This window comes from Daldinia caldariorum, assembly GCF_022478825.1.
Source record: "Daldinia caldariorum strain CBS 122874 unplaced genomic scaffold F4812scaffold_17, whole genome shotgun sequence".
NCBI lineage: Eukaryota > Fungi > Ascomycota > Sordariomycetes > Xylariales > Hypoxylaceae > Daldinia > Daldinia caldariorum.
The window spans coordinates 433122-458772 of NW_025953053.1; the positions used below are offsets into that span (position 1 = coordinate 433122).

At 47.3% G+C, this 25651-nt stretch overlaps 7 protein-coding genes across 7 annotated transcripts; all 7 read right to left on the minus strand.

Moving 5' to 3' along the window:
- On the minus strand, window positions 1-1455 carry F4812DRAFT_441014 (uncharacterized protein). Its single transcript, XM_047935197.1, has 2 exons — window positions 1003-1455; window positions 1-935 (listed from the first exon to the last, which is right to left on the minus strand). Exons 1-2 carry the CDS (start codon window positions 1246-1248, stop codon window positions 675-677), a joined length of 507 nt encoding a protein of 168 aa, XP_047787247.1. The 5' UTR covers window positions 1249-1455; the 3' UTR covers window positions 1-674.
- Window positions 1456-2263: 808 nt separating this feature from the next.
- Window positions 2264-4900, minus strand: F4812DRAFT_144993 (uncharacterized protein). The gene is made up of 3 exons (XM_047929661.1): window positions 4750-4900; window positions 2471-4687; window positions 2264-2341 (listed from the first exon to the last, which is right to left on the minus strand). Exons 1-2 carry the CDS (start codon window positions 4803-4805, stop codon window positions 2542-2544), a joined length of 2202 nt encoding a protein of 733 aa, XP_047787248.1. The 5' UTR covers window positions 4806-4900; the 3' UTR covers window positions 2264-2341; window positions 2471-2541.
- Window positions 4901-6127: 1227 nt separating this feature from the next.
- F4812DRAFT_462256 (uncharacterized protein) lies at window positions 6128-7105 on the minus strand (the record flags this gene model as incomplete). Its single annotated transcript, XM_047938009.1, has 4 exons — window positions 6128-6142; window positions 6206-6537; window positions 6596-6733; window positions 6784-7105. The coding sequence occupies 4 exons, from the start codon at window positions 7103-7105 to the stop codon at window positions 6128-6130; spliced, it is 807 nt and encodes a 268-aa protein (XP_047787249.1).
- Window positions 7106-11972: 4867 nt separating this feature from the next.
- Window positions 11973-12880, minus strand: F4812DRAFT_441020 (uncharacterized protein). The gene is made up of 2 exons (XM_047935198.1): window positions 12151-12880; window positions 11973-12092 (listed from the first exon to the last, which is right to left on the minus strand). Exon 1 carries the CDS (start codon window positions 12548-12550, stop codon window positions 12200-12202), a length of 351 nt encoding a protein of 116 aa, XP_047787250.1. The 5' UTR covers window positions 12551-12880; the 3' UTR covers window positions 11973-12092; window positions 12151-12199.
- Window positions 12881-13569: 689 nt separating this feature from the next.
- On the minus strand, window positions 13570-16194 carry F4812DRAFT_466852 (FAD-binding domain-containing protein; the record flags this gene model as incomplete). Its single annotated transcript, XM_047938577.1, has 3 exons — window positions 15080-16194; window positions 14581-14972; window positions 13570-14510 (listed from the first exon to the last, which is right to left on the minus strand). The coding sequence occupies exons 1-3, from the start codon at window positions 15625-15627 to the stop codon at window positions 13570-13572; spliced, it is 1881 nt and encodes a 626-aa protein (XP_047787251.1). The 5' UTR covers window positions 15628-16194.
- Window positions 16195-16760: 566 nt separating this feature from the next.
- F4812DRAFT_462259 (uncharacterized protein) lies at window positions 16761-20552 on the minus strand (the record flags this gene model as incomplete). The annotated part of the gene is made up of 3 exons (XM_047938010.1): window positions 16761-20122; window positions 20183-20233; window positions 20381-20552. The coding sequence occupies 3 exons, from the start codon at window positions 20550-20552 to the stop codon at window positions 16761-16763; spliced, it is 3585 nt and encodes a 1194-aa protein (XP_047787252.1).
- Window positions 20553-22316: 1764 nt separating this feature from the next.
- On the minus strand, window positions 22317-25386 carry F4812DRAFT_145259 (uncharacterized protein). The gene is made up of 3 exons (XM_047929663.1): window positions 25196-25386; window positions 24220-25078; window positions 22317-24159 (listed from the first exon to the last, which is right to left on the minus strand). The coding sequence occupies exons 2-3, from the start codon at window positions 24989-24991 to the stop codon at window positions 22466-22468; spliced, it is 2466 nt and encodes an 821-aa protein (XP_047787253.1). The 5' UTR covers window positions 24992-25078; window positions 25196-25386; the 3' UTR covers window positions 22317-22465.
- Window positions 25387-25651: the final 265 nt, after the last annotated feature.

Here is a 25651-nt window from a genome sequence, read left to right on the forward strand (position 1 = left end):
TTTGTTTTATGGCAACAATATTAGATTAGGTACCTATAACCAGCATAAGATAAAAATTCACATTAAAAAGAACCATGCAGTCAAGACAACCTAGACAAGTCGACAGCAGTCTAAATCTATCCGTCAGGACCATAATCAGCACCAGCGACGTGCTATCCGGATTTGTTTCCGAGGCAGCAGGTAGAAAACACCATCGACGAATATATCACGCTCGCCTGTCCCAAAGACGGAGTACTAACGGCATCCTGATCTACCCGGGGCTTAAAGGAATCGGCTTCACGGTTTGAGTATTCCCTCTGCCTTCCTTGGCCCAAAGAGATTTGGCCGCCATCCATAACCACTGGCATGGATGATATCGGAAAGGTCGATTAAGACGCCATCCTTCCAGTTTCTCGCTTCAGTGAGAGGAATGAAGTCGCTAGGGCTGAATAGGAGATATAGATATTTGCAGCAGATGACCACGTAAAACCGAAACCAGCACGCCAGAGGAAATCGGCCACCTCTTCTACAACAGCTGGATCATTTTCGCTCTCCTCCACATATTCGTAAATAATCCCAATGTATTCCTTGTTAGCGGAAAAGCCTCGTTTGATTTTATCGATGCAAAAGGTTGGTGGTCGGAGTCTCATAGGCCAGTCGAGGAACATATGGCCGTCAAATTTTACCCATCCGTATCATTGCCGCATACGCGGCATCGAAGATATCTTCATGGTTCTAGTATCCTTTCTGAATTGAGACTGGCGGCCTTCATAAGAGAAGGCCAAGGTATTGATTAGGGCATCCTTCATAGTCTTCGGATTAGGGTCTATTAAAATCGGAGAGCTTGTTGTAGCCTCATTTATCGCAGCCTTCATCATTTGAAGTAAGGCGGCGTTCTGGCACTCTCGCTGAGCTGCGAAATGATACTCATATTCAGGCGGCGCCGCATCCCAAAACTAATTCTTATAGTAAGTACAGTACCTAAGGTAGTAAATAATTCAATCAAATTCGTTATTAACTTACCACCTTTAGAGCATAAGCTTTATTTTGAAGTCGAATCTTCCATACAAACCCATCGAACCCGCCATCAAGTAAGCGCGAACGTTTCAAGTCAATAGCTGTTAAGTCAAAAGGACATTTGCGGAGTTGTGGCTTTTTGAACACCGCTGCCGAGCAAATAGGCAAAGAGGTATTCATCATCAACTCTCCGTCAAGAAATGGGATGAATTGCTTTGCTTTCTCCTTAGCGTCGTGCCTAAAATATGCCATAATATCTAAGATTCTAGAAGAGGTGAGATAGAATGAATGCGCGTTGAGAAAAGTTAATAAAAGGAAAATGAAGGCTGTTGATTTACTTGTTGGATAGGCAAACAAGGTCTACTGAATAACGTTCAATAGAGAAGCTATGAGGTGGTAATACCACTCATGGTCAGATAGACTGTAATAGCACTTGTGCTATTAAGAAATACACTTTTGGCTCAGCGGTGTGTCTGTCAGAAGCCATACAGCGTATGGTACCTAGCATTTGTGGAGCTCTTTTCATAGCCCCTTGTTCAACGCGTTCTGGCCCTGTTAGGGATTGTACCATCTATTCCACCCCGCCTTTGCCGCTCACTGTGAGAAATACAATTCGTCTTCGTTGAGATGAAGCAGCTGTTTTCAACACGAACACCTTACATTCTTACATTCGTAGTTCTCACTTACAACTTTATGTACCCCGGTGTTGTACGTTTTTTACTGTTTTTTTTTTTTTTTTGGTTTCCTTTTCCAGGTCTGGGTCCCACAGGTGGGCGGCTTAAACATTAGGTAGGCTCGATTAGAGTGTCACTATATAGTATAATGTAGCTGGGATAGGACACGATTAGTTTTGGTGGAACACAAGTTGGGTAATGTGTTCCTACTAGTAAATATACCCCCGGTAAAGAGAATTCATGTAAGGTAAACAAACATATAAATAAATGTACCGACGATCCCGTCTCCCACCCCCTTCTCAGCCCCCTGTTTTCGCGCGCGTTGCGCAGAACAGATAGCAGGGCCGTCTGAGGGCGGGAGGGCAAATGGTCAATTCGCATAAAATCCGAACCAACCCGAGCCCCCTCCCAATGTTCCCTCCTGGAACCGTCGGCGCGCGTCATGTGTAAAAAGATAATGACGCTCGGGACACCGGAGCAGTGCAGTCAGTGTCCCGTTCAATGTACCGCATGGATTACAGAGCTTCAAGGAAGGTTCTCGCCTTGTGCTCCACCTTGCCGCGCGGAAAAGGAAATGTCACTTGACTGATGGGAAAATAGATAGGATAGGTAATAATAGTCAGGCCGGAACCGTAGGATATGGGACAGTTAACACGGAGATTTCTTAGGATCTGGATCACATTTAGCAAGCTTCTCAGGAGGAAGAGGATATAAAAGGGCCCGAGTAATGCTCCCAATTTACTATCCCCCCATGGTTAATTTCATCCCCGAACTCCTAGGCATCAGCAGAGGCATCATACATCATCATACTCCAAACCCCTTTTCAGTAGTACCAATATAGGACGCATTAGTTGATATAAAACGCTTAAGCCTATGAGTCGAATATAACCTTCTTACGGCCACGGCCTCTTCCGTTATCGAGAGCATCCAATTCGCGGTCGATCTCCATTATATCCAGCATTTCCACCTCGACGTCTCGTTCATCGTCCAGTTCCTGTTGCTCGACGTCAGCGGCAGCATTGAGGCTGTCTGCAAAAGCAAACCCGCCTCTCGGTCTTGTTGGTAGTTGTAGAGGCCGCTGCTCCGTTTGGGCCTGCGTATTAACAGTATCGTTTGAAGGCGTTTCACCAAAGAGACCGTCCGCACTAGATCTCGAGAGCTTCCTTCTGGGGCCAACCGAGAGGTTGTAAGCGACGCTACCCGGCTGTTGCGGTCGAGGATAGACGACGATGGCGCTGTTCTCTTTTGCATGATCGCTTGATCTCTTCCGGCGACCGATGACTCCGCCGATCTTAGTGCCGACAACCGTCTCGCTCTCCCTAACAATCACAAGCCTTGTCTCGCCACACACTAACAATTCAACGGGCAAACCTTCGTTTCCAGATAGGCTTGCGCTGCCATTTTCAACAAAGCGAACGATGGCTCCGACACCAGTACAACGTTCGCCCATCAGCCCAACGCTTAAATCGTTTAGTCGCACCATACGAGTTGGCTGTGCTCCGCTGAAGAGATTGACGCCACCGCCAGCACCCTTACGTATCTGGGCATCCCAGAACTTAAGAACGCCGGGTATGACAAAAACGTGCTCAGCACCACCGATCCACAAGACAACGCTCTCGTCAGCTGTTGTAGTTGGACTAGCTGGTAGCGGGGTCACCACGATGCCTCCTCTAACTGGTGCGAAACGTTCAGGACCGTGGGAAGTTGCAAGAGCGTCACGTCTGGAGTGCGGTGTCATGGGGACGAAGTCAGGACCGCCGTTCGAGCTCCTCTGAGAGGCGGGATTTCGTAGAGGGCTTGTTCCTTCGACATATCCTGAGATGTTGAATTCTGTTAATGCGTCACCACGGATACCAGACCCAGGCTTGCCGAACAGGGCAGGTCCCTGCGGGGAGACGCCGTCAATATCCCAAATACCCCATTGTCCATCCGCAAGGAGGACAAGAATAGCACGACCGTGAGCTATCCAAGAAGCGGCCAGTATCGGTTTCCGCGAAGAAGAAGGTCGGGCAAAAGGTGGATAGAACGAAATGAGCCAAGAGCCTTGCGAAGGAAATGGTCCCTCAGATAGATCGTCGGGAGGCATCGATGCAAGTGCGTAGTCGTATATTCTAACCGCTTCAGGGGATGCATTACATAAAAGCTGGGTTGAGTGGGTAGGGTTAAATGAGATGGAAGTGAGGGGTTTGGGTAGGAATTCAGTTTGGAATGGCTCGATCCGTCCACCTGTTTTGGATGTTTCCTCTAGGGGCACGTCCCATAGACGTAAGGCGCCAGATGCCTCGGGCGAGTGAGCGGCTACTACAACGCGAGGCAATGCACTAGATTCTGATCGTGATCGCTCATTCGACTTATTGCGTTCCAATACGGTCTTCGGTCTAATAAGGGTCATTGCTAAGGCATCGCTGCCTTTTACTTGACCAGCTAGCAAGGTCATAGTCTCACCCCATTTGCCATTGCCAGCTTTTCCGGCTAGGAGAGTTTCTTGTAACTCGGCTCGAGCTTTGCTCAGAGGAGATGGAGGAACAAGAGGTAAGGTAATCAGGAAGACTTCGCGACTAGCACATGAAGCAGAAAATACCATCCTATCCTTTAGTATATCCGCGCCTCCCCATGAAGCATCTTCTGCCGTGCAAGGCGTTAAAGGTAATGCTGCAAGGTGGAAGACAGCAGTGCCGAACTCAAGGTCAAGGGTTTGAACGATTTCGGGGTATGGTGCGTCCTCGTCGAGGGAGTCTTCGAATTGTGGCGTATCAACAAACGACCCTCCCTTCCCAGAGGGTGAGGTATCTTCATCGTCGGAATCGACAATCATAACAGCATCTGCAGGGGGGTTGCCATTCTGCTTAGATGTAGGGCCACGCTCGGCTTCTTTAGATACTTCGGGCTTAAATCGACGTCCCCCGCGCCAAACGATTGTGATGCCACTCTCATGGCCGTATATTAAGATAGTCGCACCCTGCGGCGAGAGAACAGGGTATGTCTGAACAGCATGGATACGACGAGGTAGGGTATACCTAAAAGCCCACGTTAGATTGAGACACGAGGGGGGGACATATGTGATAGAATAGAGATGTACGTGTATTGAGTATTTTGCGCAGTCCGGCGCACACGAGGCACTGTTGTCGGGGCCATTGTGATGGCAAGCAAAGCTTCAAATGGAGCTTCAAATAGACCTTGAAATGTTAGGTAGGTAGCTATTTGCAAACACACCCTAGGTATGGTTACAATAAGGAACCGGATATATCAGTAGATCTAGGTACATCATCCATCCACCTAGAATTTCATCATGTCATGAACTTGCATCAACTAAGTATGAGTCGTGCTAGAGACTGGTGGTGGTTATTAAGGTAGAGAGGAATGAGGAATAAATGTTGTTAGGATGATTGCGGGTGGTTGGAATTACAGTCGCGATTTGAATTGAAATTAACGCGACGAAGCTAACCTTGAGGTATGCACTTGTATGCACTTGCTCAAAAAAACTCGGGTCCACGTGACCTTATGGGCGTAGGCTTGCCGCTTAGGTAAGTTCAGTGATACAAGTACCTAGGTACCTAGATATGCACATGGCACATGCATCATGCATGTACTTAGGTACCTCTAGATACCTTAGGTAATGGGTATTTCATCCACCCGGTTTCAGAGTCGACGGAGCACCGGCCTCATTCTCTTTTGGCCGAGTTGATCGACGCTAACTTACCCGGGCTGCCTCATCCTTTAGGTAGGAGGTAGGTAGGCATATATTATCAGACTTGTACATTGTGATATTGGTACTCGTTTCACACACAAACCCGTTTCATCAAGTTTCAATAAACGTCATTACAAGAAACCTACAAAGTAACATATACAACAGAACTACAATACACACGTATACACCAAAGTCCACGAGAAAATGCCTAGTCATTTGGACTATCTGAATAATATACAGCAAAGTCCTCTCACTCACTAATGCTTAATCCTTTCTATCAGAACTCTTCGCTCGCAAGGCGGTTACATCCGCACAAATTCCCCCTCTCTGAGCCGTTGCCAAGACCTCCGGCTTCATTTTTTTATTAACTATCTCCGCATAGCAAAGCTGCTAAACCGCAACTCGCCCTATCAAGAATGCGGTCCATTCTCCCGTTGCCAGGCCCGGGCCCTGGTATATCTCGCGAGAAATTCCGAAGTTGATGTCGAACTGCAAGTTGTGACATGACAAGTCAACAACGTGCAAAAGAAAAAGGAGAGGACAGCGTTAGGAAATTTTCGTCGGTAGTACCAAGGCCAGGGAGGGTCGCCCTATATTGTGACCACCCAATATGGTATTTCCTTACACCTCAATACAAATAACGCCAAGGATCGTCTAGTCTGATCGATCATCCAATGACGAATGGCCACCATGAAACGCCGTTGATGCCGATGTGAATAAAATGTGTTACAAGCGGAAGTCGTTCATCGTGATATCTGCGATGGGGTTTTCAAGCGTTGGTAACCTGCAAACCTAGTTAGCTCACATCACTTCTTGATTTTCTTTTTTGATCAGACATGATGCATACCCTTAGAATTCTTCGCGAGTAATCTTGGTTGTCAGCGATGCTACCGTCGCTCATTCGTCGGTTCATAACGGGATCGAGACGAGAGTCGGACATCGAGAGACCACCGCTGCTGCTCGGAGGCTTTCCGCCACTAATAAACGCATTGACAGCGGCATTTCGTCGGTGCTCTTCTTCAATTTCGGCATTTCTCTTTCGGCGCAACCAGAAGAAAGCAGCGCCACCAAAGGCGGTTATCGCGACAACACCAACCACAACGCCAGCTGCAATCCCCGCGACGTTGGTACTAGAGCCCTTCTCGGGTTCGTTGGAGGCTGTTACAGTCTGAGTGGGTTCTGCATCACATATTAGTCCAAATTCGTGAAACAATTGGGAATAAGAAAAGGCACGTACCAGAGGTAGTGGCCGGAATATCGCTGACCGATGAGCTGGTCTTTGAAGGAGTAGCAGTAGAAGAACTAGAAGACGATACCTCGCCAACTGCTACCCTTTCTCCGGTATTGTAAACCGTATAAGTATCAAGACCACCACCTATTAACATGTTAGCATCGTGTTTAACGCAGAGTTTCCAAATAACCTACAAGCTTCTGTTTTAAAACCAGGGCATGGCTCGTTGCATTGGTCATCGTCGACTAGATCAGCTTTGCTGGGATATTGATTACCGCAGTAACAGTCTTTGGCATTGGAAGCAGCAACGAGGGCCTGTTTACTACGGCACAGTGTGTTGCATGCACCCTGAGTGTTGAATTCGATGGTCTCCGCAAGCTTCAAGTTTCCCACTGACTTGTAACATCCGTGGACGGTATCCGTGCCCGGTATAGGGTCCTCTGCCGGCTTCTCCGCCGCGTTGGTAAGTGAAGCTAAGGCCAGGATGGCCGCAACGGCAAGTTGACGAAAAGACATGATGGTAAAGATTAAAAAGGTCAGTAGAAAGATGCCAAAATACTAATTCTCTCAACCCGATCAACGACTAGAGAGGATAGGAATCTAATGTGGCTTGGATTCAATCTCCTCTAGGGAGGGAGCCGATAATATTATTGTCGTATTTCGTACTAATTCTCGATGGTCGTCGATTAGTATCCGTCGTACAAGTCCGGACCGCAACTAAGTTGTCTAGATCATGTAGATGGAGATATGCTGTGTCTTTTGACGACAGTATCTGCGGCAGTGACGTCGGTGTAATTGATTTATACGGCCCCTTTGTGGTCTTTCGGCGGCGGCAAGACCCACGAACAAGTGAAAGGAATGTATAAAAACAATGGCCGACTAGATTAATTGATTCGTTAGAATCCCTTATGTTCAATTACGTCGTTATAAAATCTCCTTTGATGAGTCCTAAGGAAGCTCGGTGCGATGCTGAATGATCGGGGAACAAAGTATATGTTTCTCGGTATTGTAGGTGGTGTATGGTGTAGGTGGACAACGTGACAAGCTCGAGGCGGAGGACGAAAAGTATCGTGCTGGTAATTCTCTACTCACATTCTCTTCTTTGTTGGCTGACGAGGTCAATGTCACGACGGCCGGGTGAATGGACCTACGAAGGGTGCAAAGTGCGAAAGGTGAGAAAAATGAACAAAAACGACGAATTCAGAAGATGAGAAATGAGAGACACGTCGAGATCGGACGAGGAAACGAGTGGACTGACTGGCCTGAGTAACTTTAGGGAGTGTGGGAATGGGGGTTGTTTTTTTGCTTGAGGCAGGTCGGGGTGTTGGGTCGGAAAGGGAGAAGAGGGAGGGAGAAAGACACGAGGATGCAGAGGTGAGTTTGCGAGAAACAGGCTGAGAAACCCAAAACTGGGATGGGACCCCAGTCACAGGGTTGAATCCACTTACCTTTGGGTACCTAATGTAACTTGTAAGAGGTGTTCAGGTACTTATTTTAGAGGAGGTACCTTAAACCTATGAGGTCTAAGCAGTAGAACTAGGCAGCTAGGGTGTGGTAGGTACAATACCTACTAGGTAGTATTTGCACTGGGTGACTAGCGGTTTTACTGGCGGATGACTTGTTAATGGGAACATGCTGAGCATGCCCGTGTGGTAGCAGTCGGACGGTTTTGACAAAAAAGCTGGCAGGCGGCCACCAGCATTCGGTTCAGACGGGCGTAAATGGATATAGGAATAAGTGGGTCTCTAATTCGATGAGCTGCAGGCTCCTTACGCTTCTATACTAGAAAGAGAATGTCAAGCGAGAACATGGGAAATTGCTTCGGACCAGGGGGGGGAGGAAAAACTGTGTACCTAAGTACCTAAAGATACCGTGCTTTCCGGTTACATCTGCAAGGTAGTATCTTGTATTTTATCTGTGCATTACCTGGTCATTCCAACGAACTCCAAGTCGCACAATTATCAGTATCCTTTTCATTATCTCTTTTCAGATTATTTTACATTGTTATACAAGTATTAATCATTTCTTATTTCTGGTTTTTTTTTTTTTTTTTTTTTTCACAATGCCCCTCGTCTTCATTACCTCTGAACCCCAGAGTTTCGTCTTCTTTGTTTGCTTGTTTGGCTACCTGTTGATTGACGAACCAGCTTCCCCTCTTATTGGGCTCCCACACCCGACCCCTTGCAGTAGTGTCAAGCCACGCAGATTTAGCACCTTAGCTGGCTTAATTGATTGAACAGTCCTAGTTATTACATAAACCCCTGAAACTTGAGCGAGCATGCTTTTATGCATATACACCATTTCCACAGATTAGGTAAATTCCATTGGCCCGAGCGTCCTGGAAAAGGACATATCTAAGCCTTTTACGGGATTTATGAATTTATCCTTACTGTACCGTCTTGCACTACGTCGGGTTTATCCTCGCATAAGCTCGAATAAGCTGGAGCTGATTTATGGGAAGTGCTTGATAGCGTGGATTTCCCTATGCTAGCACAAGTAATTGTTCTTGTCACTTACCCTATTTCGCTTAATTATTTTGGTTATGTTATGTCATGTACCTACGTACTACATGTATGTAACAGGTTTTAGCAGTTGAGATCATGTGGCGTTACATACCTCTTATACTTATTATGCTATTAAATGTGTGTGTTCCACCAAGAGCAGCATGAGGAAACTCATATTGGTAGGTACGCACGTACACGGTTAAACTTCATTAAGTACCACCACCATCGCCACCAATTACTATTCGTATCCATTCCTAATATTGTACGCTTCATGGCATCTTTAATTCACCTACATTAAACCGCCATCCAGCGACGAATATTGGGTTTGAATTAACGGCAACTAGGTACGTTTTATTATGTACTTGGAATTCAAAATTCAAATGAGAATGGTAACTAGGTGATAACGACTTGCCGTGTCAATGCTAGGTACTTGCGTTACTTGGTTGAATCTTGATCTACAGATTTACATTGCGACGTAACCTCAAGTATCTTTATGCACGCCACATACCTACATATAAGTACCTAGGTATATACCTACTAGGTTAGGTTAGGTAGGTTAGGTAGGTACCTATTCCATTAGGATGAAGATACCTAAGATACGAGACGACAAAAACTAGCTGTGCAGCTGGGTAGAGCGAATTTGCCAAGCCAACGCCGAAACAAGAAACACGGCAATAAACGGTCAAACCGTTAAGGACCTAACCTGGGCAACACAAGAGGAGCAAATTTATTTCCAATGCTTCCCACCCTCGGCACTTCTAGTGGACACAATTAACTTTGTATTTATGCGGTTCCAATAAGAGATGAGATGAGATTGAATGAAGGAGAAATTTAAGGTCTTATATATCCACGTACGCCTTGGACTCACTAGGTAAAGCTGCCTTTATTTCTGCGCAACATTCAACAGAACATTCGATATTCTCTCTCTCCTTCTCTAAAATTGGGTTTGTTTGTTTTTATTCTTAACCTAGTACCTAAGGTATACCTAATTCCACCTGTCCAGAATTTACAGAACAACTTCTATTTATCACTCATTCCGTTGATTCGTATCCTACCGATGCTGGATCCTGGGATCTGGGTATGGATGTTCTACCTATATAAGAGTTACGTTCGTCATCGAACCACGTCACACTATTATTATCATAACTCAGGTTCCTTAATAACAACCTCGAGGAGTTGATTGCTTCTTTGTTTACATCCCCGGAATTGAGCTTCTATCTTAGCAATTAGATCGGCTATCAACTCTCGAAACAGTTCACTTATAACTTATATGTTACACGGTTCTGCTTAACCAACCAACAGGAACACAACAGCTCGTTTCAAAATAGCATCCTCATTTTTTGCGACATAACCGAAAAGGCATGTCGAGATTGCAGAGCTTCTATATCCGGTAAAACTTGGATTCTTAAAATAGCACAGCACGCATCTGATCCTTTTCGATTCAATTCGGGGATTTTCCATTGCCGCGACATCTCTAGTAGGGAACATTGGAGTACATATACAGCAAATCTAAAAGGAATGCGATGAAGCTAAAGGTCTATCTCGCATGCGAGGCAAGGATGTCAGACCAACATAGCATCAACCTTAAAAGCCGACGAAACAATATACGATCCATGAATTCCTCTTGCTAACTGCCTAAAGTGCTAATAGTATTTCAACCTAGCCGATGGATTACATACACTTACCTACCTCCTAACCTACGGTAGGTATCATCACCAGTCAAGTCGCTCTAGACTAAGTCGCACCACATTTGATTTCAAAGCTCTTCCAGTCTGTGTCGCATATTTAAATAATTTCTTTGATTCCTGCCAAGGTCTGCCATTCTCGTATGAGATTCGGGAGTCGGTACTGAGTCCTATTCGCGCCAACCCCCCGCCAAGGTCAGATATTCAATCGGGATGACCGTCCCGGTACGCCCAGACGGTCTAATAATCTAATACATGACTTCCGCATACCAGGTAGGTACATAAACAAGCTACACACTTGGCATAGTTACTATGCGATTGTTAGATCGACGAAGCACGTTTGTTTCAATGCGCGTGTTAATACGTGCTATCCGTAAAGCTTGATAGATATAGATGTAATTAGACATCTTATTGCGAGTTTTAGCCGTTTGGGAATCAAATATCAGTTAAATTGTCGCGTTCGGATGTATTTTCAAAGTCTTTGCTTAGGCGGGATAAAATATCAGCTGCCGCATGTCAAGTCGGCATTACGAGTCTTAGTCCATTCGTATTCTCCCTATTTCATACATCCACGCCCATAGGCTTATGGTGTATCTATCTCAAAGGGATTACACACAAGTCTTCTACCTAGTATCTTCCAATTAACTGTAGTGTCGTTTACCGAGTTGATTCACTGATAAGTATACGCCACGGCTGTTCGAAAGTTCTTACACAATGTCATCGGACGATTCGTATTATCAGCCGCAGGAACTTGCGGTCTAGAAGGGATTGATATGAGCTGCTGCTCTAGTCATTTTATGTCACATCAAGACAGGTACTATTGCGACAGTTGAGGTAAATTTCACTCATGGGCACTACACAATCGCTACTATCCAACAACAACAACAACAACCGTAACAATGCTATGTTCCTACCTTTAGATATAAAAGATGACGATAAAGAATTTTATAAATATTGAGATGTATCCGTTCAGGTAAACACACATAAGGCTATGCTGCGCAAGGTCTTTGTTCATCGTGTAGTACACCAGGTAGTTAAAGCTGGCCCCTTATTACCCCTATCAATCAATTGTAGAGAGCAAAAAAAGAAAAAAGAAACATTATACGTCACGTTGCACGAAAAGTCACCATGCTACCTATTTATAAAGCTTGAGAATTCTACAAGGTACCTAACCTACTTATTCAAAAGGCTATCAATACAGTAATGTTGATCAATTATCGACATAAACATTCATTTTCACTTTCTTGGACAATATGGTAAAAGTTAGCATGAATAATAGATATTATTAATTATAGGGGATGGCTCTCATCATGTGTAAGCACTGTCCAAGAAAAGAACTTGCCAACTTCTAACTAAATGTGGAGGTAATTAGATTGTACTCGCATCAAGCAACTACTGGCATACGGCATCAGGGCAGTAAATTAGCAAAGCGTCATCACAGCATCTTGGGTAGTCGGGCAGTCGAGGACGCACTGGCCGGAGATCTCGGCGTGGCGGTGGTAGTTGATGAACGGGTCGCCGTCGATGGCCGAGAGGTCGAACCAGGACCTACCGTTCTGCACCGCGAGCTCCTCCTGGAACACCTTCTTGGAGCCCGACGTGTCGGTGCACTTGAGCACCGAGCCGATGTTGTCGTTGTTCGCCGGCAGCGGCGACGTGTAATGGTTCCCCGCGGGCACGCGGACCGAATCTCTCGACGACCCGTCGTTCTTAGCGGCGCTGCACCAGATGTCGAACTTACAGTTGTTCTGCACGAGCAGGTTGCCTGCCATGACAGAGGGGGCCGACAGGAGGGTGAGAGCGACGAGTCCAAGGAAGCTGAATATGGTTGCGGTTGGTGGCTTGGTTTTTTGGGTGGTAGAGTTACAGTAGAGGCTGTGTATCTAACAAGAACTTATATCGTTCAGATGAGGATGCTTTAAGTTGCGAGATGGAAGCTGGTTGGCTTGTGGTTGAGATAGACATCATCACTGAAGCATTGGATGCTAGGAATTATATAGACATCGTCTACTGTTCCACTTCAACGACATTGATTCCGAACAAGCATCGTGTATTATGTATAGACTGTGACTACGGTATAGTTTGACTATAATTCCATTGTTACGGGGAGCTTTAGAATAGTAGATTGTTCAATCATAAAGAGAACGTTTAGCTAGATCTCCGTTAACTGACTATCTTAGAACAAGACGATGTGACTACTCCATAGAGATTGTATTCACAGGGAGTGGTTAGGGATAAATTGGGAGCTCAACCCTTGATACTGAACACTATGGTATAAATCGTATACCTCGATGTATTCTAATAGTACTTCACTATTAGAAGCTACCAAGTTAAACATACAATAAAAGCAAGTCACAAAGCAAGTCAATTGGCTTCGGAAATGTGAAATGGTCACAATTGAAATATTGGCGGTAAAACATCAGCCTCGATGTACATTAAATTTCGGTATGCCTAGAAAATATACACGACAAGAGCCCATCCCTAGCATATAACAGTGAAAATCGCTATTGTGAGGAATATCCGTCTATAACCGTAGTTCTACCTAGCTAGTAGTTGCTAAATATCGACGCATCTCAACTACCTAGTGTATAGATGGGGGGATGTACATGGCCAACTATGTCCCGACATAACTTGGCCGTATATACTATACTGTATTTATCAACAAGGCATGCTTTAATGTTAAAACCGCCTACCTGGTACACCAGAATTCGACACGCTTTCTTATTTCTCAATGGGAACTTAACTACAACTGAAAGGTACTTGATATGAGATACGATTACTTCCCACCTCCTTATCCAACGCGACATAGCCTCCCGTTCTGCGTCTCAGGGTAATCCCCCTCGGCCCCCCTCACGGCCCACCCCTCGCTCCCCACTGTGGTCGGCGCCCAGAACACGCCCCACGGGTCCCGCCGCCGCTTGATGCGCAACAGGCGCGCGTAGTGCGCGCCGTAAAACGCCCGCTGCCAATCCGGCTCTCCCGGATCCCCCTCGTTCATATACGACCCGGCCCCCGGCGCCGCCGCCCGCAGCAGGTCCATGTACCCCCTCATAACGGCATCCCGCCCCGTCGACTGCGCGGGCGCCTCGTCCATCAGCATCGCGTGCATGCGGTTGCGGCGCCACGCCGGGTTCACCGCGCTCCCGGCCCCCGGCCACCCGGCCACGTCTTCCGTCGGCGAAGTCAGCGTCCCGTGGAAGTAGAACCCGCGCTCGTACCCGGCCTCCGTGGCCGTGCGTATCGCGCGCATCGTCTGGCTCCAGAGCGCGTCGTCGTCCCAGTTCTCGCGCGGGAGGAGCCGCGACCGGTACCGCGTGTTGCCGGGCGAGGGCCCGATGCTGGAGCTCGGCTGCCCGTACAGCGAGGTGAAGGGGAGGGGGGGATTGGTGATGTTGATGCCGAGGCCGCGTAGACCGTCGTATAAGGGCTGCATGAACTCGCGGGCGGCGGCTGGCGTTACGTCGATGAGAGACGAACTTGTTACGAAACGGTAGCTGTTGTTCGGGAGAGGGTAGATGTAAGTGAAACCGTAGCCACCGGCATCCAGCATCTTCGCGGCGAATCTATAGTAAGTGCCAACACCTTGCCAAAACATCTCGGTGTCAGTGAGCATGCCGGGGGTTGGGGTTGTCGTATTGCTTGACGGCGAGACGGTGAGACTCAGAGAAGTTGAAGTCACGTTAATCGGTGGATAAGCTTTCATGATAGCTGAGGTCACTACTCCGTAAGTCCCTATTGTGCCAGTTAGTAACATAGGAAAGAAAAGCTCATCGGAACGAGATATGAGAGATATGATTTATACCTCCACCTCCTCCGCGCAACGCGAAGAAGAGATCTCGATTAGTATACGGATCAGCAGTCACAAACCTCCCCGAAGCAGTCACAACACCAAGGGAAAGGACTTGGTCGGCTCCGAGACCAACTTTAGAGGTGAGCGTTGTGTGGCCTCCCGAGCTCATCCACCCCCCGACTCCACCTACCGTTCCGCAACCGGGCGAGACCACTGTCACGTTAAAGGCCGCCATGAAGTTCTTCTCTTCCCACGACTCGACGCCGGCTCCGAAATAGACCGCCATCCCGTTATACGGCCCGAGCCTATACGAAGGGATGAAGTTCATTGCCTTGAGATTATGCGTCCAGATACTGAGGGATCCCGCGCCTACTGATCTGCCGCCAAAATCATGTCCGGTGTTTCTGTTTATGTGCAGTTAGAAGTTTTCTTTTTTCTTTTCTTTTCTTTTTTTTTTTTTTTTTTTCAATTCTCTAACTTATAAGTTTCTAGATAGGCAGAATTATCTTACTTGATTATCAGCCGGATGCGCTTGTTCCTGGCGAAGTTGACAGCCGCTTGGATATGCTTCACGGTCGTCGCATTCACGACATATTCGGGGAACCCCCCACGTGTACAGTTCCCCATAGGGTTCAAAGCAAGCGCGCAAGTCCCGCCCTGCGACCACTGCGTCAACGAGACAAGCGGGTCGTCGAGCCAGAAGTGCGAAGACGAGGCATTCGTGACCAAATACTGACACCTTTCCGGGTCGTAGTCGGGGCCTTGGTAGCAAGTAGCGGCAGCCGGGGTTGGTCTCAATAAAGCACCGCCGAGAGTCCTGTTCAACCGAGTCCACTCCGCGACGGACGGCCAGTCGCGGTCGCCTGGGAAGACCTTACACTCGGTGACATTGCTACTGTCCAGCGAAGCTGTGGCCTCGTCGCCGAAGTCTACGTCGGAGAAGTCACCGATGTCATCTTGGGTAAGTTGAATGGAGTCTGAAAGAAGAGCCTTTGGCTTGAGCGCGATAACCCCAGAAATAAGTACGCTTGCAAAAATAAGGTGAAGACTCGTCTTCATGATGCCAGAAATCTGCTAGTACATAGGTACTATAGTCTATTCTGTAATATACCTCCTTAGAAAACCTCATAACAGAGCTATGGCTATAGCGGTCTATGTATATTTTCCAGTTGCGCATGGCGTTCGGCGAGAAAAACTCTCTTCCCATCGAATATAGGAGATAGGGGCTAGAATTCCTTCAAGGGCGGCTTCTAGATTACCAAACGATTGGTAAAACAATGACAATATTGTGTAAAGCTATCGTGAAGTGGGCTGCTGACTGTCGTCCATCACATACAAGATGCATACATCTATAGTATCATTCAAAGGTTACCTCGAAGACTTACTATCGATCAATACATTGTTACCGCATGGTGCCTCTTGTACGACCAATGACACCGGCGGCTCTGGGCTTGGCATTTACCTGGCGTTAGCTCTGGACACCCGGGTCTAAGTAACATGTTATACCGCAGCTTCGGACGTATAGACCCAAGAGAAGCGACGGGGTATTCGGGCTAATTGGTGATAGGTCTGGTACCTCGTGTCTTGTGGTAGGATTTTGGGAAGCATATGTTGCGGCTAGATACTAGGTATTTTCTTGGTATGAAAGCTTGGTCTAGCTGACCTTCTTGGCGATGCTACCATCCCCAATACCTTGTGACACCGAAATTGTTTTCTCGTCGTGGTTACATAGAGCAGTGCTTTTCGGAGGTGGCCTAGACTTAAGCGACGACTATTGATTCTTCTATTACGTAGCACCCCTTATCACTTCCTCGACTCTGGGACTTATCCAATACATCTGCCACATTTACTCAGCGTAGCCGGGCCCATTTGAACGCGTGGATGTCATACCATAACGCCGAAATAGCGCGGGCAATTCCCCAAATACAGCGTGCAGCCCCGAACAACCGAGATAGCGGCAGAAACGCAATGCATTCACAGAATATGACAATGGGGGCGTCTTCTCGGCGTTCGCTTCATTGTAGCTGAAGAGAAAATCTCGAAAAATACTCTGCTATGCTAACGATCTCTGGTCAATCTGCATATTATTAGCACATCTTACCAATAAATGACCCTGGTCTTGTAACTTGCGGGAAGTGTATTGCGGCGATACTGTAAATGCCTAGACCTAGAAGCTGACATGTTATCATCAACTATAATTCATCATCGTAAGGCTTGCACTCCATCCGGTGCTTCTTCCAATCCGCACGTTGGCACTCCGACGAGCAATACATAACCTCCTTGCATCTCGAGCATTTTAGGAGGTTCTTTCCGTTCTTGGCCTCCGTTGCGTTGCAGTTGCGACACTTGTCCATGTGTAAGCGCTCAAGGCTTCCTTGGGCCTTTAGTAGATCTAGGTCCACGATATTCTCCACAAACGGCACCGAGAAGGTCGGGCTGATTGCTACTCGGATCGCATGCTTGGATGCCGCATCTTCCCATTCCGGCAGGTTCATAAAACCCTCGGGCAGTTTGCCATTACCGCAACTGCACATGAACTGTTTCCCCATCTCCGTACTAAGCGGGATTGTGGCACGAGGCTTTTTATATTCGCAATCCGGACCGTGACTCCATGTGCGACACCGCTCGGCGAGTGCGGGCAGGACCTTTTTCCAGAGCACAAGCTCCTCATCGTTAACATCGATGGAGCATATCTGCAGTTCCCGAAGGATATAAAGAAATGTCTCAATCTCCCCGGAGTCTATCAGCTGCCTAGTGATAGGAAGAACCGCTGCATCGGCAACTACGGACCCCTCCGCGCCATTTATCCGTATGGCGCGGACGAAGATAAGAATTTGAATTCCATCTACGGGATTCTGAAGAGCGAACAGCCCGGTATTCCCGCCTTGGAGTCCCGAGGCTAACATGAAAATGGAAAAGAGCGACTCTTTAAATTCCATGCGTAGCGAAGGCAGTTCACTCGACTCTCGCAGTCGTCGCTCGCGTACGGAGAATTGGTGAGACGCAAGTGTTTCTAGCCATCGGTTTTCCTTCTTGTAGGCTTCGTCCACATCGAGGATTGGTAAATAATCTAGGTTGACTTGTTGATTATTAAGCGGTATGGGCACAGAGTTTTCCCCGAGAGTGATGGGGTAGATAAAAGACGACAACGGCTCCGAAGCCAAGGGGTCTGCAAGGGGTGCGATGACTTCAATGTAACAGGATTTACGCGCGATGCGTGTCTTGGCCGTTTCTTTGAGGACTGGGGCTGGGAATGACGCGATATGAACCAGGAGTCCGTTTCCAAATACGATATCTATTGAAAATGGTGATGATTGCCGTAACTGTATCGGAACATGTTCTGTTAGAAGCTTCTGAGTCTCTGGTGAGGAGAAATCAATATGATTGCACAAGGAAGTGACCTTGCCATCTTCAAAATTCGCAGTGATCCGGGCGCTTGGAAATGTATCTGTTTGTGTATCCGTTTGCGCAGCGTTCTTAACTATAGGATCCTCGTAGCTAGTTGCTAAGGGATAACCATTCATTCCTGGCTCATATTTCGTGATAAAAACATTGGAAGTATCCTTGACTCCTGTCTCATATACGCCCATGTTGGGCAAAAGGTGTTTAAGAGCGCGGACATTCACAGGTGTGTCTCGAAAACGGAGACCAACTCGAGTATCTTCTGGTTCAGCCTGAAGGCTAGTGGTTGGTACGTAAAAGAAAGCTATCAGAGGTGACTTTCCCTGCCAGCCCTGAGGATCTTGGCGGATTGCTATCGAGAAACTCTCGCTCTCGCGTTCACCTGATGTTTCAACTTGTCCAAATACAGCGTGCACGCCAGAAAAGAAATGCTCCCAACCCAGTTGACCGCTCAACCTGAGTACTCCTTCGAATGTTGGCGCGTTAAGTTCGTCCTCTTTAGTGCTGCGTAGACTGTCAACGTGTTTTCTCGGCACCACTACCGTGACGCAGACTACTTCGGGTATATTTTTCCATGCGTTGAAACTGCCCGCGCTTGGTATCGGCCTTAGCTTTTTCATCCAACTTTCGGTATATAGGCCTTGAACATGTAGCTGGGCGCCTAATTCATGGCGATACAGACGTCGCATAGTATTCTTGTCTGCATTATCTTGGTCTATCATCTTTAACAAATTCTCCCAGAAAGACGGCCAGGCTGTAGAAATATTCTTCTGGATATATTTTATCAACAGTACGAAACTGCCTCTGTGGAACAATGGACATTTATGGCGTAAAAACTTTATTGCCATTTCTTGTTGGCTTGCCTCTAAAGGTGGTGTACCGTCTTCATTCTCGAACATTTCCAAGTAAGCTTGAAACACTACATTGGCGAGTGTATTTGGCACAACGGTTAGAGTCTCGAGACCACTGGGTAGGTGGGAGAAAGATGTACTTCGTTTCCAAGATAGCCTCGAATACGCTTGCTGGGCGTCGGTGGACGAGCCCATGGAGTTCACGATGATTTCATCTACGTAAGATACGGATGTCGCATTCGTCCAATATTCGACTGGACTCAGACCAAGAAGTAGGGATATTGTCAGGGCATGACCAGGAAGCAGAGCATCGAATGGTCTGTTTTGTGTCTTTTCCGTTCTGATCAATGTCTCCATCCATAGGGTGGAGCTTGCTGATTCCTTCAATAGGGGTGCGGCTGCTAATAACAGGTTTAGTGCGCCAAGGCTGTCAGCAAGATTCGAGGTATCAATCATGTCGAATCTGGTGGGTGTTGAGTTGAGTGTAGCGTAAGCTTTTGGGTCGAATTCAATAGGAGTTGCGTCAAATTGTCGACGAAAAAGACATGTTGAACTGCCCCTCGAATTTGAAATGGCTTGCAAGGCGTGGCCAAAGGATAAGGCGTCTGACACAGTGAACCTAAGAGTTATCCGCGTTTCTGATATCTCTCGGAAAGCCGCCACCCATTCGCGAAACTGAGTCTTCGCTGCAGCAGTAACATCGAGGATCTCGCTGTGATCTTTTTCGGGATAAAGAGGTGACCCCGTCGCCAAATTTGCTTTGGCGGTTGCAAGATGGAATCCTAGAATGGGGTTTGTTCCATAGTGAAGATAGTTGTCCGTAGACATAGACTCGGAGAATAATGGGTTGGGAACTGTCCCCGGGTGTTTGGAAAGACTACCATATTTCCAGAAGAGTTCATTGGCCTCCAAAACTTGACCTCTCAACGAGAGTGACAATGGTGCCGCGGATCTGAGCCCATTTATGATGCGTTCAGACGGACCGTTCATGAGCCTGAGTAACCTTCGGGTATTCTCAAAGTCTTTCTCGAAACTCGCATTCGTCTTAGGCTGGTCTAACGCATACTTCATCCAGACCTGTCTAACTTCCTGTAGCGATTTTCCATCGCAGAACCTTAGCATCGAGCCATAACGTCCTTCGCTCCACTGATCGAGATTGTCCGACAGGCACAATAGCTTCTGTGCCTGATCTTTGATGACTTTCTTGGAAGAATCGTCGATGCGAAAATGGAAGTATATCTCCCATGCACTATCAGCACTGATATCATCAACAAGTAAGGTGAAGAGAAGCACATTGCGTGCTAGAATACGTCAGTATACCCAAACATGACTGCATGTGACGAATGTGATGCCATTCATACCTATTATGGCGGTTTCAATATCGCAGCATGTAATATCAAGCTTTCTTGCTACTACTCGAATGTTAATAACATTAACGAAATTTGATGAGAATCAGGGATTTATTTTGTAGACCATCTCTTGTCAATGTAAAAGTAATGATCCCGGTCCCCTATGTTCCTAGACAGGAAAAACTGGGTGAAAGGAGTAGGAGCACCTACGAAACCCTCGTTCGGAGTACGCCGTGAATAGAATATCTCGGACGTCACCACATCCAAGAAGGAGGATATCAGCGTCTAACCCCTGGGGTAGGCCTCTGGTCAGACTGGCGGCGGGTGTATTCCCAATAGGGTAGAATTGAGTAAAATATGGAATGGTAGTTGGGGTAAACATGTTGCTTGATAGTCCTGGTGAAGCTTCTATATGAGTTGCTACGCGAGCAAGCTTAATCTGGCTGTTTCTTGTTAGATTCCAAGGCTAGCTGGTGTTTGAAGGCTGGACCTGAGAGGCGAAGTGTTACTTGTTCCTGTTATGAAAGTTAGGTAGGCTCAGTTTTTCTTATAACGATTATTTAGCCCTGTCAGCCTGTGAAATTCTTAACTCTACCATCTAGGTACTTTGGCAGGTATCTCATAATAAGCTCTTAGGTAGTAAGAAAGGTGAAGTATCAATGAGCTTGACTTGATTTTCCATCAAGACAGTTACATAGGAAAGTGGAGCTCGCACTAGCGGATGCTGGTGACTGGCTTAGGTACAAGTTCTAAAACCAGTCTCCAAAGCTGCTTTGCTTGCCTTATACTGGAACCTATAATCTTGCTAGGTAACTTTTATGAGGTAGTTTGGATACGGTTGATTGAGATGCAATTTGATGTTGTATTAGGAAGATTTTCTAAAGAGTGATGTTATTTCAATAGTAGTCCAATTCTAGGACCGCCTCTCTCACCGCCTGCCCAAAGGGTTTATTACTTAGAAATTCCCTATCCGCACTCATATACAACACGGCAACCATTATATCGTATTAACTCCAACGATCTAATATATAGAAATTACATAATCGGTTCTACTTTGATTAGAGCTTTCTAATAATATAAATTTCAATTAGATGCATACAGTATTTCAAAAGCTATTCAAGAGCAAAGGCATAGGTAGATACCTACAGGTAGGTATAAGTGGTAATAGGTAGCGCCCCCTTTCCGCGAAACATCGACGTTTAATTGACTATCCTGTCCTTTTCAATCAAAAGATATAACATATCAAAGTTACATATCCAGTTTCGCCTTAATTGGAGCTTTCTAATAATATAAGCCTCGATTAGATACATGCAGTATTTCAAAAGCTATTAATGGTTGATGTGTGGTATGTAATTGAATTAATTGAAAATAGGTGGTAGAATAGATAAGGGGGAATCTCTATTTTCTGCCGCTTTTTTCAAAACGTGGGCCTGAAATTAACTACTATTGAAGTACCACTACTATTGAAATAATATCGCTCTTTCTAAATACTGATTAAGGCCCAGAAGTAAGGCTCATTATAGCTAGCTCATTGCTGACGTAACCTCACTGCAGTATTTCAGGTACGTACCTGGTACCTAGGTACATTTTCATCCTCACAGGCCCCAACTGAACAGCCACTGAACCACTCTCAAAAGTTCACTCGTCATCCCACAAAATATCCAGACAAGATCGACTACATCCCAATAAGCATTTTGTCCTATAGAAACTGTCAAGCTCAAGTTACTCTTATACCGCCCGCCAAATTATGTGTTAGACCATGAAGAATGGAAGAATAGAAGAAGAAATAGTAAAAAAGAAAAACAACGACGGCCACCTTGCGTCGGCGCTAAAACGCCGAAACATTCTCCCCATCCGATCCGCCAACGGAGGAAACCGGACCAAAAAAAAAGAGAGAAAAAATAAATAAAAAAATAAAACAACCTCCTTTCCACTCCCCCAAATTTCACCACGACCTTGTCCACCATTGTTATAATTCCACATTATCGTACATGACATCTTGAACCCCTTGAACCCTTTAACCGAAGGGAAAGCGTTTTGCAACTATAACGCTCCTAGGTCGACCCATTAACCATCCACCACCCACCCCCCTCCAAACATACATTATACTCGTTTCTAACATGTCCCGCGTTCCTTTCTTTCTCATTTCGCGTGAAAATATGAAGGACGGGGAAAAAAAGAAAAGGCATCGCTTCCTCCAAACCAAGGTAACATGATGGCAGGGGCCAAACGACTCTTTCTTTCTTTCTTTCTGTCTATCTAGTCTTTCATCGTGTCGTCTCTCAAGAGATCCTCTTAGCTGCTGCCAAAGAACAAATCGTCGCTGTTGGTAAACATATCGACGCTGTCGAACGCCTCGTCGAACTTGCTCCCCGAGCTCAGCATCAGCATGCTGCCCGTCTCGCCGTTCGTGAACTGGAGCAGCACGTCGTCGTCGTCGTCACTTATCCCCGCGAAGCTCGGGATGCTACTGGTGCTGCTGATGCTGCTGCTGATGCTGCTAGCAGCCGGGACGTCCGGCTCCGCGTCGAAGTACCGGCTGGCAGCCGACGGCGGCGGGGACGAGGACCGGGAAAGCTCCGGCAGCTCGGCGAACTGGCTGGTGACGCTTTTGGCGGGGGATCCCGGCCGCGACGATAGCGCCGCTTCGGGCAGCACGTCCTGCTGGTGCTGGTGTTGGTGGTGGAGCGAGATTTGCGATAGCTGCGAGACGTACGAGTGGACGCTGGCCGCCGACGACGGCGAGTGCTCGCTCGCGGGCCCGGCGTCGTCGCTGTTGTTGTTGTTGCCGAGGCTGGGCATCGGCGCGGAGGACGAGTTCATGCTGCCCTGCAGGGAACTCGGGTTCATCGTTGTCCCGCCCATCGATACGTCCATGATCCCGTCTAGCACGTCGAAGTCCTGGTCGACGTATTCGGGAGAGTTGCCCGCCGAGGTGTCTGAGCATCCCGATTGAGACGATACCGAGGATACCGACATGTTCTTCTTGATGGTGCGGTATGACTTGGACTTTCGCTCCTCCATGTCTGGTCGGTGCTTGCGCGGACGCCCGCGCTTGACTACTTTCCTCGTCACGCCCTCGAACGCGCCTATGCACATCCCGCGTTGCTTGTGGCGGGTAAGGGCGTCGTGGCGCGCGAAGCTGTTACCGCATTCGCACGGGTAAGGTTTTATACCCGTGTGAATCTTTGCGTGGCGTTTGAGGTCGTGTTGGCGAACGAAGCACTTATGGCAGGTCGGGCACTTGTATTGGCGGTCGTTGAGATGAGTCTGCACGTGGGACTTGATGTTCTCTTTTCGACCGAACTTCTTATTGCAATCTTCGAACTTGCATGTCCATTTGTTATCCCTCGGGTCGGGTCCCGAGATGTATTGGTTGATGTCTTCGATCGTGATTCCCGTCGAGGTCTTAGTCTTCTCAATGTCGATGCTGGCGATGCTTGCTGCGCTCGCAATGCTGGCCATCGACTCGTTTCGACGGTGATGTGGCGTTCCTCGACGGGAGGATGACTCTATTGAGAATCCATCTTCGCTGGCTAGCGAGTCGGTCCTCAAATTAGGGTGTTGCATGGCGGGCTTGTAATCAAAGGAGCGATTTAATTCGCCTAATTGGGGTCTGATAGGAGTGTTTGAGTTGATATTCATGGGATGCGAAGGCATGGGAAGCCCATCAAAAGCTTCGACTCTGATGCCACTGTTGACGACTTGGTCGATATCCAAAAATTCCACCATCGGGTCTGATGGTTGGTGAAAGGTCTCCATTAAAGGAAGTGTGTTGGAACGATTTGGCATCGGCATCGGGACTTGGCTTTCAGCTGCTTGTCGCATCTCGTCGAAGGTTGTCCTTGACCGCCCATTTGAAGAGTGCCTTGTGGGCTTCACGGTTTCCTCCATTGATTCGTCGTAACCCTCCGAGAACCTCTGCGGGGGCTGGCCGTGCTTTATGGTTCTATCATGCGGTGTATCTTTAGGTGTAAGTGGGAAGTAGTCTTTTCCATGTTAGTCAGTCCTCTTACGTTTTCTTAACTAATTCAGGCAAGTATACTAACCTGTGGCATCCTGGCGGGGAGGCGTCAAAGGTCTCTGAACGTCAATTCCCAATTTCTCAAACTTCGAAACTCTATCCATAATCCCGTTGCTAATCCGACGGGAGTTCCTCCTGGTGCTGGAAGTTTCCTCCTCGGAGATCCATCCGGGACCTCCCGTCGGGCTGTCCTGGAAGCTCATGAGCGTAGGTGTGGATAGAGCGCTTGGGAACTGATCGAATTCCTGAGACGCTGTTACGTTACCGGAGAAACGTCCGTTGTACATGTCAAGATGGATTTGCATATCCTGCTGCATATCCTGCTGGTTAGAAAGGCTTCCAAACCCCTGTCCTTCAAATTCTTGTGTCCTTGGTGTCCCGTGGGGGGAGATCAAGTAGCTGTCATCGCTTGCCAAGTTCGCGTACGCTTGCTGGGGGCCCGGGCGAGCTATGCTATGCTTCTGCGCTTCTCGCAGCACATGCTGTGATGTGATTGATCCTGTGTTATTGTTAGTGCTGTTACTTACCGTGGTGTATTCCTGCCGTGTGGGTATTGTCGAGATCGGTTGCATCCGTTGCTGTATGAGTTGTTGTCGTCGAGTATCCAGACTCATACCCCTCCGATGGGCCATGCGTGCCCGTTGGTGGTTCTGTTGTTGCTGTTGCTGTTGATTCATGTTGGGCAGGTTTGTTGTTGCGATCTTCATCATTTCGTAGCCTGTGGGAGTCGAGTTTTGCCGTCGATGTTGTCGGTGCCGGGCGTGAAGACCGCCGTCGTGAACCGGATTGGACAGCATGATGATGTGAGTCGAGTTCGGAAATGGGAGGCCGGTTGTCGATAAATCCTGGTTGCCGAATTTTTGGCTGTCAGTTGGGTTCCGAAACTGCATCTATCCGTCAGTCACCGGGTTGGCCGAAATCACCACCTCTTCGTGAGGTCTCACGAAGATATTTGGATTTACTGGTCAAAAGACCGAAATATCAATAGATATAGAACTCACCTCACGCAGCGCAAGCCAGTCTGGCCGGGCAATTAAGCTCTTATGTCGTCCTCAGCAGCAGTAGCGAACTTGGCAGACGAAAAACTAGATCCGTGTAAGTAATGCCCTTGTTCAGGCAAATGAGCAAGTGGTCTGAGTGTCCTCTTTTTTTTTTTTTTTTTCTCCGGAAACTTATAAAAGTTCTTCGAAGCTGTCTTCTTGAAGCTGTTGTTTCTTACAACAGTTCAAAGTGGATAATATTCTAGGATGGTTGATCTTGTTATGCAAGATAAGGGTAGAGAGGTTTAGGTAGGTAAGGGAAATGGAATAATACGTGAAAGTGGTTGTAAGATAGTATTCTAAAGTTTGCAGTGCTGTAGGTAAAAGCCGACCCGGGGTTGACATCGTTCTGTGTTGACATGGAAGAGCTGCGGTCTGTTGCTACGGCGACAAGGCGATTCGCCAACCCTGTTTGGC